The sequence below is a fragment of the Punctularia strigosozonata genome (assembly GCF_000264995.1).
Source record: "Punctularia strigosozonata HHB-11173 SS5 unplaced genomic scaffold PUNSTscaffold_11, whole genome shotgun sequence".
Classification (NCBI taxonomy): Eukaryota; Fungi; Basidiomycota; class Agaricomycetes; order Corticiales; family Punctulariaceae; genus Punctularia; species Punctularia strigosozonata.
Window position 1 is genome coordinate 1,132,495 of NW_006767443.1, and position 13,115 is coordinate 1,145,609.

The 13,115-nt window shown below is 52.8% G+C and overlaps 6 protein-coding genes across 6 annotated transcripts; 3 read left to right on the forward strand and 3 right to left on the reverse strand.

The window, feature by feature from the left end:
• Nucleotides 1-963: 963 nt before the first annotated feature.
• Nucleotides 964-1,489, reverse strand: PUNSTDRAFT_54552 (uncharacterized protein). The gene is made up of 3 exons (XM_007386736.1): nucleotides 1,348-1,489; nucleotides 1,117-1,298; nucleotides 964-1,055 (listed from the first exon to the last, which is right to left on the reverse strand). Exons 1-3 carry the CDS (start codon nucleotides 1,405-1,407, stop codon nucleotides 1,028-1,030), a joined length of 270 nt encoding a protein of 89 aa, XP_007386798.1. The 5' UTR covers nucleotides 1,408-1,489; the 3' UTR covers nucleotides 964-1,027.
• Nucleotides 1,490-2,421: 932 nt separating this feature from the next.
• Nucleotides 2,422-2,909, forward strand: PUNSTDRAFT_46511 (uncharacterized protein; the record flags this gene model as incomplete). Its single annotated transcript, XM_007386737.1, has 2 exons — nucleotides 2,422-2,649; nucleotides 2,712-2,909. 2 exons carry the CDS (start codon nucleotides 2,422-2,424, stop codon nucleotides 2,907-2,909), a joined length of 426 nt encoding a protein of 141 aa, XP_007386799.1.
• A 1,512-nt stretch (nucleotides 2,910-4,421) lies between these two features.
• Nucleotides 4,422-6,296, reverse strand: PUNSTDRAFT_127644 (glycine cleavage system T protein). Its single transcript, XM_007386738.1, has 8 exons — nucleotides 6,182-6,296; nucleotides 5,986-6,088; nucleotides 5,859-5,925; nucleotides 5,494-5,798; nucleotides 5,271-5,413; nucleotides 5,019-5,196; nucleotides 4,840-4,956; nucleotides 4,422-4,785 (listed from the first exon to the last, which is right to left on the reverse strand). Exons 1-8 carry the CDS (start codon nucleotides 6,272-6,274, stop codon nucleotides 4,568-4,570), a joined length of 1,224 nt encoding a protein of 407 aa, XP_007386800.1. The 5' UTR covers nucleotides 6,275-6,296; the 3' UTR covers nucleotides 4,422-4,567.
• Nucleotides 6,297-6,680: 384 nt separating this feature from the next.
• PUNSTDRAFT_137109 (uncharacterized protein) lies at nucleotides 6,681-8,462 on the reverse strand (the record flags this gene model as incomplete). Its single annotated transcript, XM_007386739.1, has 14 exons — nucleotides 6,681-6,807; nucleotides 6,861-6,995; nucleotides 7,054-7,113; nucleotides 7,167-7,195; nucleotides 7,244-7,257; nucleotides 7,306-7,378; nucleotides 7,429-7,608; nucleotides 7,664-7,805; nucleotides 7,863-7,915; nucleotides 7,965-7,985; nucleotides 8,038-8,130; nucleotides 8,184-8,259; nucleotides 8,315-8,357; nucleotides 8,420-8,462. The coding sequence occupies 14 exons, from the start codon at nucleotides 8,460-8,462 to the stop codon at nucleotides 6,681-6,683; spliced, it is 1,089 nt and encodes a 362-aa protein (XP_007386801.1).
• A 1,542-nt stretch (nucleotides 8,463-10,004) lies between these two features.
• On the forward strand, nucleotides 10,005-10,898 carry PUNSTDRAFT_137110 (uncharacterized protein; the record flags this gene model as incomplete). Its single annotated transcript, XM_007386740.1, has 1 exon — nucleotides 10,005-10,898. The coding sequence occupies one exon, from the start codon at nucleotides 10,005-10,007 to the stop codon at nucleotides 10,896-10,898; it is 894 nt and encodes a 297-aa protein (XP_007386802.1).
• Nucleotides 10,899-11,495: 597 nt separating this feature from the next.
• PUNSTDRAFT_54555 (uncharacterized protein) lies at nucleotides 11,496-13,024 on the forward strand. Its single transcript, XM_007386741.1, has 4 exons — nucleotides 11,496-11,959; nucleotides 12,017-12,511; nucleotides 12,796-12,904; nucleotides 12,959-13,024. The coding sequence occupies exons 2-3, from the start codon at nucleotides 12,296-12,298 to the stop codon at nucleotides 12,841-12,843; spliced, it is 264 nt and encodes an 87-aa protein (XP_007386803.1). The 5' UTR covers nucleotides 11,496-11,959; nucleotides 12,017-12,295; the 3' UTR covers nucleotides 12,844-12,904; nucleotides 12,959-13,024.
• Nucleotides 13,025-13,115: the final 91 nt, after the last annotated feature.

Here is a 13,115-nt window from a genome sequence, read left to right on the forward strand (position 1 = left end):
AGTTCCTTTTGCATCATCTACCACTCGATGATCCAGCTTATGAGGCTCGTCGATGGGGAAGATGCGCTGCCTTGCGGCTCCCCGCCAGCATCCAACGCACATGGCATGGCTTTATCTCCTGGCCGAATATAGCCACGATGTTGAGGAAGCGCATCGAACGCGGAGCTTCCTCGTCTATTTTTCACTCCATCGGCATTACTCATGGGTATCGCTGAACCAGAAAGGTCAGGCCTCTCATCATTACAACAAGCTCATCTGACCGTATGCACCTTCTAATTTCTGGTAGCTCTAACTACGAGCTCCGTAGGTCAAGGTCGATAAGCATCGCATCGGAGTTGCAAGAACCAGTAAAGATATCCAAGGTTCAAGTATCAGGGTTTCATATAAAGGTACCAGGCAACAGTGTTACAGCGCAGAAAGTGCAGAGGCTAAATCGGCGAGCTCTAGCGCGAAGGAGGACGGCAAGGAGGAAGACAGGCGCGACACGCGTACGAGCACGTGCCCGTAATCAACCGGGTAACCGGGCCGCTCAGCCGGCCCAACGTCTTCACCTTTCACCTCGTTGGGTGCTCTTCCGCCATCCAGAACTCCTGCCTGTATTGCCTCGCTCACTGTGTCTACAATTTGTCAGCTTTGATTGTCTATTTGGAAGAGGCTACAACGTTTTTACTGCATCTTACTAGCGTTGCAGAATCGCACGTCAATCAGGACCGCGCATCCGCATGCTCTGGCAATCTCTTTCTCAGGTCTGAACAGCTTGCGTACAAGGGAGTCTTCTTCGGAGAGACTGGGGCACAAACGACACGATGCGCGTCTCCCGTGTCGAGCTTCGTCTGTCTCGTTGATCCAGACCGCTGTATGTTTCAACAGAATCGAACCATTGTATCCTCTGGAGTTTATCTTCTGGCCGGCACGGGTTGCACGAGGGGCTGCGACCGGAAGTCTTGCTCGGTACCATTGTTTGGCCATACGATGGCAGCAATGAAATCTATGGCCGTCAGCGGAGATACGAATATGCTGAACGGAGTCACGACGTGATCGGTAGAGCTTCGTCGGCGAGTTGTCCAGCATGCCCGCTGACTGGACAACCCCCGTGTTGATCGTACAATACAACAGAATCTAGCGAAGCCCGAATCCGAGCTTATCGCTGTTTTGTTCGATGGCTCGCCCCAGTGGCATCTGATCGTCTGTACTTCTTGATGATGCTCGATAGAAGGCCCGAACTTCATGGAACACCAGTAACAGCCTGCAACAACCTGTGTTTTCGGCTTCTTCCCGAGTTGAGAAGGATCGTTAATGTGCGCTTGCGATATCCGTCGTTGACGCGTATCCCTTATATTTTGGCAGGTTTACTATGGATGTACCATCAATGCAATTTCGATTGCATTGATGGTTCAAAATCGTCATTTCATTGCCAATCCACCCAGAAGCTAGATCATATGGTAGCCAAAGCCATGTAGCAGCTGTATGTCAAACCTCAAATATTTTGCTACGCGGGATGCCTTGCCAGAGCGATGCCGGTAGGACGTGTCGATGACTCTGCAGATTGCACAACGGGTCCCCCAAGGCCGAGAAGCCGAGGCCGCGACCTTCTGGCGGGGAGATCCTGCAATCTGACCCTGCTTTGTCAGCATTTGAAGCGGAGCTTCAATTGCATTCATGGCACCTCCGCCAGTAATCCTTGCATAGCAAGCACAAAGTTGCAGATATCGCGTATCGGGATTGACAGACGTACCTTCTGTATAGTATAGAGTATACTTGAATATATTCAGATTTTTATCAGCTCAGATCCTCTGAGCCGAGCCGTGTCTTCATGCTAGAGCATGCTTGGATGGTTCCCCAAACGACGTTGCGCATTTTCTGGAGGCCCATCCCCTAATGCTTCGCTCTGTTCCTTTGGCACATATCATTAGATAGTACTGTATATGCACTCAATTTAATATGTAGGGATTAGGATGAGAGGGAGCCCCGCAGTGACGAGATTTCAGACCGATTGCATTGATGGTACACTATTGCATTTATGGTGCATCCATAGTAGACTTCGCTATTCATTCATTCGACAGCCCAGTGAGCACTTCGTCGGATATCTCCGGGATTTTGACAGGCATGAATTGTTTGCTGAACATGAAATACACCCAATAGAATGATCGATCACCGTTGACGTCGCGCACCGTATCCGAGCGCGCGATCCCCTCATATATTTGCCATCAATGCAGCGACGTATTGACACGCCGAATGCACATCTCGATGCGCCAAAAACGAATCGAAGGATCGTTCGAGCAAGTCTAAGCAAGTCAATGGAGCAGTATGCGCCCGTCGACCTTTTGATCGCTATCATAAGCCTCCTCGATTGCCACTCGCTCCAGTCCCTGCGAGTCCACTTCCGGCTTTACACCTGCCCCTCCGACTTCGACACTGGTCATGCCTTCCTTTACATACCTTGCGGTCGCCATTCTCGCCGCACTCGCTGCGTCGGGTTCTGTGCACGCGCACGAGCCCTCGCAGGTTCCCGGATGCGCATGGACTTGCGCGCCGTACGACAAGAACAACTATCCGCTCGACCAGAATTCGTCCGGCCCGGTCGAGAACACGCTCATCTGCCAGTATGAGGACCCAACGCTCACGTACAACCTTTGCACATTCTCTTCGGTATGCCGTTTCCGTTGATGAGCCTGCACGAATCTCGCGAAGAGCTGACTTTGGCGTCGTAGATCGACGGTTCCGTCATCAACAACAGGGGAGGTGTGTGTCCCGACCCGACATACCGGTGTACTGCGCAACGGCGCTACAAGTCGGAGGATAACTTCACCGCCGTCATGAGAAAGAAGAGGGCTGCCGGTCCCGCACCTCCCCAGACGTCTCGTCCAGATTATCTCCCAGGTCGTGCAATGGGTCAAATGCGTATCTAATCTCTACCTGCATGAAAAGAGTCAGTTGCACGTCATTCTCCGCAAAACATTCGCTCATTGAACACCTGCAGATCATGCTGGGAGGTTACTCCGTGCTGTTTATCTATACTTCTCCTTCTTCTAATCTTTTAATAATAGATGGTCATTCCGTGTCCCACTTGCTTCCAGCCACTCTTTTGATATTTTCCCTACCGCTACAGATAAACTCAGTACTCTACTACTGTCGTTACGAATCAGAGGAATACACTCGCAATATGGGTGTATATAGGTTTATTCCGCTTCCCACACACTCCCGGTTTTATGTAAAAGACATACACGGCATTGCTCGTGACTCGTGATCAATATGAGATAGCAACCTCCCTGTCTATCAGAGCATGCCACAGACATTCAGACGCAGCAGGCGTTTGCAGGAACAGCGATCGGCGACGGAAGAACATAGAAAAAGTAGCCCGAGAAAAGTTGGAAGAGGAGAAATTGCGAGGGGGAGAAGACTGGGCAACAGGTTACGGAACAGGCAAGCGGAGGATTCTGACGGATCTGAGTGGCACGAAGAAGAAACGGACAATGGGGAAGGCTCTGAGACTACGGAAACACAAGATGGGTTCGTGGCCGATATGGGATCCCTGGTCGACGACGACGCGGAGTGGACCGAGTCGAAGTGGCACGGTGAGGAAGAGCCCAACGGACATCATGAACATGCGGCACCGGCGACGCTGACAAGGCGACGAGCGAAGAGGTCAAGGGTGCCAGGCAGCTCCGAGGACGAGCCAGAGCAGAACGAGGAGAGCATTGGACGCAACGGGAGACAATACAATGCAGATCCGGTTGTTTTGCGGGCAGCGAAAAGACCGAAGATGTCCTTGAGCGTGGAGATTCCGCTACGTCGGAAGTATACAACAGTGGCGATCGGAGCAGGTCGCCACTCGCCGGTGGTGTGTACTTATTCGCTTTAACCATTTACACAAAGGTAAAATACGAGCTAGCTAGCAATGTTAACGACCGATATCCGCAGGACACTCAGCTATCTGGATCCTCTTGGGATGCTGGACGAGTTGGGAGCTTCTTCCAGATTGCCTGCCAAGGCGTCCTCTAGGCGTAAGAAGGCTCGCCAGGGCGATATCGCGCCTCAAGACAACAAACCGGGAATGGCAGCAAGCGTCACCATGGTCAGAACGGATCCCGAATCGTTTATTCTGGCGCAAACGACGTCGTCAAAGCAGAGCAGGCCTGGGACCGAATATGCGATGGCTTGAGAAAACTCGCGTCAGTAGCTGAAGCATTGGAGAGAACGATTCGGGAGAGTCTGGATGACATTGAGAGTTCGGGCGTACGCCATCATCGCGGGAGTAGAGATACGTACGATCGAATCAGGCTCACAGGTTGGTATAAGTTAATTGCCGTACCCTAGTATTCTAGACTGTTTCCAGATACGTCCGTCACCCTGTGATTGCTGCGCCGCTGGCCTGGTTCGCGGAATACCGACAGTCGAACAAACGCTCTCCGAGATGTATAGTATCAGTAACGATTTTGATAGCATGCAGTAATGTTGAGATTACAATTGCGAGCACGTAATGAGTCATGGTATCGTTTTTTAAGATGGTCCCCGGCACCATTCCCGGATACTCTGCACATCAGCATGTCACGCACCCCTGAAGAGCTCACCCCCGGTAGTAATTCGTCGGCACAAACGGCATGGGCGTTACGACCGCCTTGCGCAGTTTGTTCCGTACCTCGATTTCGACCTCCGTTCCCTTCTTGTGGTGCCCGTTTTTCACGTATCCCATGGCGATGTTCTTCCCGAGTGTCGGAGAGGGTATACCGGAGGTCACCACGCCGAGTTCCTCGCCGCTTCCCGGTGCGAGGATTTTAGCTCCGTCTATAAATTTGACGTGAGCATACAGATTAGGATCGGAGACTCGGAGACACATACGCCGGGCTGGCGCGCCCTCGACGATGAACCCAACCCGGCGACGGGGCGGGCCGTTTTCGAGGTGTTTCCTAACCCCTTCCGCGCCGATGAAGTCCCCACTCTTCCGACGTTCCTTACCTGGCCGCCAAAACCCGATATGATCAGCTTCCCATAGAGAAAGCCAGAACGAGGGCACCCACCGATGACCCATGTCAACCCGGCCTCAACGGGGGTGGTATCCTCGTCCAGGTCCGATCCATAAAGGCACATCCCTGCTTCTAGGCGAAGGCTATCCCGCGCCCCAAGTCCTGTGAGCTGAATAGGATCCTTGGAGAGCATCTGCGCAACTTCGACTGTTTGACTCGGCGGTATCGAAATCTATTGCAGTTCAATCAGCGTTATTGGAATGACCTCGGGCAGATAACTCCTTCTGATAGAAAGCTTGGGAGTACCTCGAACCCATCTTCCCCCGTATAACCTCCGCGAGCGACGTGCAAGTGAAACCCTTCGATCGGCACGAACGCGGACTTGCCGAAGGTAAGATTACGCAGGTCAAACGACGTGAGTTGCTGGAGATAGCTCGCTGCTTTCGGCCCTACGTACAACCCGGGAAGTCAGCGATGTCTCGCTCGCAGAGGCCGAACTTCGAGAAACAGAAGAGACGACACAACGTACCTTGCAACGCGAGCAGGCCCCAGCCTTCCAGCACTTCCATCTCCACCCTTCCCTTCTCTTTCGCCACCGCTCCCGCGTTCCACTCCTCGAGTTGGGTAGCGAACCACGTGAGATCCCGCTCGCGCCGCCCGGCATTGGTTACGACATAGAATGCGTCGTCGGCATGTTTGGTGAGGATTGTATCATCGATGATCCCGCCGCGTTCGTTGAGGAGAACAGAGAGTGTCGAAGAGTAAGCTTGCAGGGGGCCAAGAGAGGAAGGTGTTAGATGTTCGAGGAACGCAGTTGTGGAGCCGCCACGGAAGCTAATACGAGGCGAATCCGGTTATATTGCAGTTCTAATAGATCCGGGGAGTGCGACATACTTCGTCTGGACCATATGGCCAACGTCAAACAGACCCGCGCTGGACCGCACATGGTTATGGCTGGCGACTGAATGTGTTGAACAGGTTCGGCAATGAGCCGCCAAACGAGAGGCTGCAATTTGCTAACCTGCCCCAACGCTGCCGTACGACAGCGGCATCGCGTACCCCGCGAACGGCACCATCTTCGCGCCGTGTTCGACATGAAAGTCGTACAGTCCAGTTTTCCTGAGCTTGATCGTCCCGGAGGGTAGAGCAGACGCAAAAGAAACAGAGCAGATGTGATTTCAGCGGGTGAAAGGGGCATAGCAGGCGGTACCCCTCACCTCACCGGGGCTCGCGTCGCTCGCAATCGCAAAACAACGCCTGCTAGAGCGCACCGCTGCCGGCGTGTGGGTTTTGAGGAGGGTGCGGAGCATGGTCAACACGGAGCACGTCGGGCTCCCGGTCTCGCCGCCTGAAGCTCAACCTGGATCTTTACGTCGGGCAACGGCAAGCGGGTACAGCCACCCCCTAAACAGTGATATGGCTCGAGTAGGAGGCAAAGTGCACTCAGGCAATCAACCTCGTATCAGGTTGAAACGACAGGGATACATCTATTGCGCACAGTTACAAGGAGGGTAAGGCACGATAAGAAACAACAACGTAAACGACAGCAACCGGAGGCGAATACGAAAGCGAAAGCGAACATCGAAAGCGAAGGTGATAAGGATACAGAACTCGTCGGATTGGAAACAGTTTTTCACATAGGAGGAGACCTAGATGTGTAGCCTACGGGCTATGCGTGACATTCACGTGTATAACAGCGAACGACCCGTGTGGAATTCAATGGGTCGGCGAGGACGGCGAGGTGGGCGAATCCCAAGTGTCCTTTGCGAACGGGTCGACTGGAGATTTGCCTTCTCCAATCGTGTCCTCGTCAACAAGAGTAGAACCTTTGCAGCTCAACGAGCTGCAGCGTTATATGAGTACCGACTTGTCCTTGGCCATCGAATAACGGCTTACCGTTCCGAATGCAGAACGTTCATCCGAACGACAGACGTGTCGAGCGTTGGCAAAGGAGGCCGAACAGTAGAAGCAGACATCGACCGGACTTTACTCGGGGGCGCGAACTGGATTCTGGTAATGGTTTGGACAGAGCTGCACAGGGACCAACAGCGTTGAAATATATAAGACGGAGGAGCGGGAGGGCGCATACTCGTGGAGAGGGAGACAGAACTCTGACAGTCCTCGGTAGACTCTGGTCGAGCCTATGGCACTATACAAAGATTGAGACATGCACGCTACATGTTATTCGTAATTGATACTCACAGGCATATCATGCTCGCAGGGAGGAACATCTGGAGACTCGTTCATAACTCATGCAAGCTTGAGTAAATTGTGCCCACCAGGTTCATCACATCTAGCAACATGTCAGCTCTAAGCGATTGCCCTCAAACAGTATTCATACCGTTCAGGTTGAGGAAAGTCAGGATGACTAAAGGAATCATGGTAAAGGCGGGAATAGCAGTGCATATGATGCCCTACAAGATGCGTTGACATCAAGCAGGAGGAAGGAGGGCCGAAGGCGTACCTGCTGCCAAACCAGCTCCCAGAGTTTTCCTGGGTTCTTAGTGTTCCGTACGCCGGCCATCAACCCGAACAGTAGAGTAAAATGCGTGACTGCAATCACGAGAAGGTTGATTCGGTTATTGTCCGTGTGACGCAGCATGCATGAACCATATGATGGCTCGTAGAAAGCATCTCGTTTCGCCTGAAAAGACAGCGAACTCAGGATCCGCACCAGTCTCGTAACTAGACGAGCATACCGTGATGATACCTATATTCCTGCCATTAGCTAAGAAGACATCGGGGAAGGACACGAATACTTGCCAAAGCAAGCAAAGATAGTTTGCGTGAGCCACACTGCAGCCAGCGGTATGACCGCCCAAATGCGATATCTCCATAGTGCTACACTGCGTTCAGGTCAACAAACGAAGGCCTGGAGGGGAAAAGGAGAAGACTTACATTCTTACAGCCAGCAGAGAAGTGACGCCAATGACCGTGGTATAGCCAAATGCCTTCACGAGATTAAGTAACATGTGGACTCCTCTAGAAGCTTTCACGTACAAAGGTTATAGTTATCCAGCGCTGAACAGAGCGTCAATTGACAGGAAGAGAAGCATGGGTCGACAGAACGCACCTTGCAGTCGATCCTGACTACGTCGTTCAAGTTGATTCCTACAAGAAAGCACAGGACTAGCGCTAGGCTTGACCACCGAACCAAGAGGTATAACTAGGTAGCATCGCATCAATGCACGAAAAGCGCCGGTGTAGCCTACCACTCACGCTCGTTGTCCACCTCCACGGTCTCTGGCGCGTGTATATGCTCCAATCATAGGGTAACGATTGGCCGAAGTTGTAACTAGCCCGATATCAGCATTACCATGTGGCACCCCGATCGTGCATCTTAAACTCACCAGAAGACGCCACAAAGAAAGTGCACAAGCCTTTGAAATCCCTCTGCGCAGGCGTGATTATCAATCACAGTATCGCACAGCCTTTGCACACGATGGTAAGCTTACGGGCTTGAAGGGCGATGACCTTTGGATCGTCCCAGTGTACCATCTTCTTGACCCCCTACTGCGCTGCGCAAGATGATCAAGGGATGGTGGGTGAGGCGCTGTCGCGGTAGGACGTCGGGGGCGGGGGACTCGTGTCCGCGAGCGCTGCGACATATTAGGATTATCAAAAAAGAAGCAGAGGGTAAAAATACCGGCGCACGTCAGACCGTTCGATAGAAGGTAGGGACAGCAAAAGCGTATTCGAACGCTGGTCCGAGTTCCCCTCTGAATGGCGGCGGCGCCCGCCCGCGCCGTCTTGTAACTTTAAGCAGAGGGATGGATAGTGGAAGATGAAGAGTCCGCGAAAACGTGAAGTGCTTGTATGACAGGCTTGCGGTCCCCCGCACAGCGGCCGTATTGGTGGCGAGAGCGGAAGCCTCAAACTCCGCTCATGATCCATGGAGAACGTATCGGGCCAGAAATGAAGTTGCCGCGAACGTATTCACCAGCCATCCGGAACTCGTTCGCGAAGATGAGCATGGGAGTCGCGGGCGTTGCAAGAAGTCGAGTGGCGCGTTCTGAGCGCGCCGCGCGGAGCTGGCGCGACGCGTTCCCACAGCGGGCGGACCCAAACTTCAAAGGTGGCCGTAATAGGCCGATAGCACCGGATTTCTGGTGGGGCAAACGTCGTTCTCTTCGACGGAGCTGGGAAATCGATAGGCAGCTTCAATGAATACGCCATACAGATGCGAATTCTATAAAGACCCGGAATAGGACATGTCCGTGTCTCGGCCTGTGGTACCTTAATTAATGAAGGTGCGACTGGGATGATGTATGCGCTGTGCAAGCTTGGAGGAGCCTCTGAGGAGCATCGATACATCCTCCGGTCGCTTGCTGTTATGTATGCTGAGAACCTGATGCGCCGTCGCCGCGGGCTCTGGTCCCTGTGACAACTTGGGCTGATCTTCAATGGTCGGAAGAGGGTATCGTAGGGTGGAAAAGTCAATGCGCATTCCCATGTCATCTCTGAGAATGTGTATCCGCGGCAAGCCATCAGGGCGGCATGATAGGAAGGAAGAGAATGCCGTAGGCTTGGCGTAAAAGCGCAGAGCGTACTCACAGAGGATACGCTTGCAGACCATTTTTGCAGGTACATTGTCGAATTTCTTGGATCCATCCATTACCAGCCCTGAGCATTGGGCGTCAATTCCACCTTGAACGAGAACGAGCGTTGACGACGTTTGCGCTGCCTGAGGTTCGTGCGAAGAGATGCCCAGTTTGCACAACACTCGGCTTGCAGGAGGAATCCTCCAGAAGACTTGTTGGCTTGAGTGAACAGCGACATTCCGAAGAGATCGCATTGCAGTCTCAGGCAGAGCACGGAAAAGACGTTTGACGAGACGCAGAGACCTTTGGCGAGGCACTGTGTTAGTTACGTAATACCGCAAGTTATGTACGATAAGTGATTTATGGCTTTGTTCCTTCGTAACCGCCCTGATGATAGATCTGTCATGCTAATAGCTATTCTGACCGCGCAGCCATGTCGCCCTCATATATCGCCGCTGTTGCGCTTTCTTCACCGTGACTAACCCTCGGAGCAGGTTACATGAAGCACTGGCCGCAGAAAGCTGCTGTATCCTCCAATGCGAAGAGACCACCGGCAGAGATACCTGATACCGCTCCTGCGACGAGCAAACGTCCTCGGAAGGCCCCCCTTCAACTTCCACAGGAGATCCTCGAGGAGATCATTGACGAGGGAGAGTTCAAGGCATGGAGTCTGGTATGCAAATCGATGCTGCCCCGTGCTCGCGCCAACATGTTCCACAATCTGTACATTTGCAATGTGACCCAGGTCGACGCCCTCATTTCCCTTCCTAACAGCGAAATGGCCATCTTCGCCTACGTGCGCGTACTCAAGCTATGCCATTCCCCCGTTCTCGGCTTGCGTGAAGCCTCGTCCGCATGGGCGATGTCGTGCCTCCCCGTTCTGCTCCAGCGCATGCCCATGTTGCGATGCCTGCATTTGATCGGATTTCAGGCGCACGACTCTACCACAGCGGGCGCTATACACGCCATTCGCGTACACCCGCACCTCACCTCCATCACATTCCGCAGCTGCGAATCTCTCCCGGCATTCTTCTTCTCTATCCTCTCCGCGTTTTCTCGTATCTCTTTTCTCACGTTGGATAACGCTGGGTTCATACCTTGGGAGGTCAATCACTACAGACCCCCACCCCGGATGTTGCGCATCGATGCACTCTGCCTCAACTTCGCTAACATGCGACCAGAGCTTGCGTGGCTGAAGAGGACGCTCGAACCTGGTAGCTTGCAGGAGCTCCGATTCATTTCGCAGTATGACTACTGGACGGGCCGTGTGGACTGTGCAGCGCTGACTCCGTTTTGCGCGAGTCATCGATTGAGTCTGCGGATCCTTGAAATCAAAACATTGCTGTCGACAGATTATCGAGGTCCGCTACGAGATGCTCTCTTCCTAGAATAATCCTCATTGGACTCGTCTAGATGTGTGCACTATCGTTCAGCAATTAGTTTCTCTAGAACGTCTTTCGGTGTCAATATGCGCCGTGCGACAACCGATTGATTCGGATAAATCCCTTCAATGGGTCGGAGGTCTGGTATACTTGTTTGCCTCCTTACCTGCGACCTGTCAATGCGTGGACATCGACGTCCTTCCGCCCTACGCACTGCTTTGCCCTCCCGGGGTGCTTCCCGACCCTGGACCAGGATTCGACCATACCCGACTTAACCAGTTCCTCGGCCACTTGAAGATATTGGCAGGTCTGGTGGCGTCGCGCAGAGACGTGGTGATCGAATTATATATGGGCAGCGGGTTCGCGTTTGAGCAGAGGGATTCGATGTGCGTCGGTCGTGACGTGGCGGAAACGATGTTCGAGCAGCGCGGGTTTACGAAAGCAGCTCACCACGGTGGGCATGGTTCTCAAGCCCTCAGAGGGCGAGTTAGTAAGTCTAATTTGTTGAATCACGTTTTCGTTTGGTCTTACGAAAGCCCATCAGGTTATTCCCTCGGCATAATGATCCAGCCGCTCTACTGGATTCGGCATGGCTTCTCAATCAAGATGGAATATTTATACAGTGTACAGTTGAGCCAACTTCGAGAATAGCAACGCAGTGATGCATATTTCGAATGTTGGTGGCCAAATTCCAATCACATTTCCCGATGTGCCTTCATCCGATAAAGTGGGCATTGCAGCGATGATTGCGGGGCGCGGGGCCTCCGTTATTGATGTATGCGACGATTATGCATCTGATCGTCCGTTGACATTCGGTCGATCGAAGATCGAGATGGCGTTCGACCAGTGAGCCTGGATACATTCGGGAAAGGCGTTCGTGAGCGTTGTCGTGGGGCTCGCGTATCATGAAGGTCCTGAAGGCGCTCCTCAAAGACAATGGACTGCTTTCTTCGCACTATCGGAAGCGTGTAGAAAGCGTAGGCGATCCGGCGGTTTCCATTCAATACGAAGGTCACTGGGTTGCGGCATGTACGGAATGATCGCTTTGGTATCTGCAACGTTGTGGCTGCAGCTTTCATACATGTCATGAAGAGTTCATCAATACTGGACTTGAACAAAAAGTGCGCACCGCTGTGAGCTAGGAGGCATGTACCGCACCGAGGGGTAGAGTGCCTACGTTAGGACTATCCGATCCTCGACGATGGCAGTAATACCAACGACAGCTCCAGCCTTAGCACAAGCGGATAGACGGTGCTGGCACCTTGTCTGTAACTGAGGATAATGCATCATTCACCGAGCACGGAGGCGTGAGGACAAGTTACCGGCGTGTGCGCGCCTCGCCTCTCAGAGTGGCCTTCCGGCAGGTGCCAGTCAAGCGTTGTGCCCATCCCCTTACCTCGATTTGACCATGGATCTTCAGGACATCTGGCTAGCATCTCGAGCGCGGGTGACGCGCAAGACTTTCAAGTCTCTGCAAGAGCTGTACAACATCGCTGTTCCCCGATTAAACCAAGCCCAAAAATCACGGATCAAGGACTTGATACGCAGCAACCAGCTCGGGATGGCGAAAGCATTCCTTGAGGGTGTTGTGTCCACCACATCCCTTCCATGTATGGAAGGACAGCTGGAGTCGGATGGATCAGCAAGCTACCACAATGCGGAGGATGTAGGCAGTGATAGAGAAGTAGCGGTCTGTGGCAATTTTTATGTCCACCACATTCATCTCCACCCAGGTCTGAGATGGTTGGCTCCTTTCTGCCCAGGTGCTACACGTCTGTAATGCGTGTCTGAAAAAACAACTACGCTGCACCTGGAACCGCATCGAAGAAGGGCAAGCCAAGCGATCCTCCTGCGATCGCTGCAGCCGGATGAAGATCAAGTGCAGGACCAAGGGCGACAATGACTCACGGAATTGACGATCGGCCAGCATTGTGCGGCTATAATGTTGAGTCCTAATATTGATCACAATCGATGCGGTCCTAATGTCTCGGCCAGTCTCATCCGAACCATCTGAGCCCTGTTGTAAAGCTCCGTTGCAAGCACACACAATGTACGAAAGATTGGTGTTTACACTACTGGCAGTATTTTCATCATGCTTGTTGATCTTCTCGACCAATCCGATCCAGTGTTTCGAAGTCCTGTGTCTGTAAGTTCTCCATAGCATGCTGTCATTCGCTATGAGCTTGCCGGGTGTTTCCTAGCGGAACCTGAGTTGTCAATGCATGTCA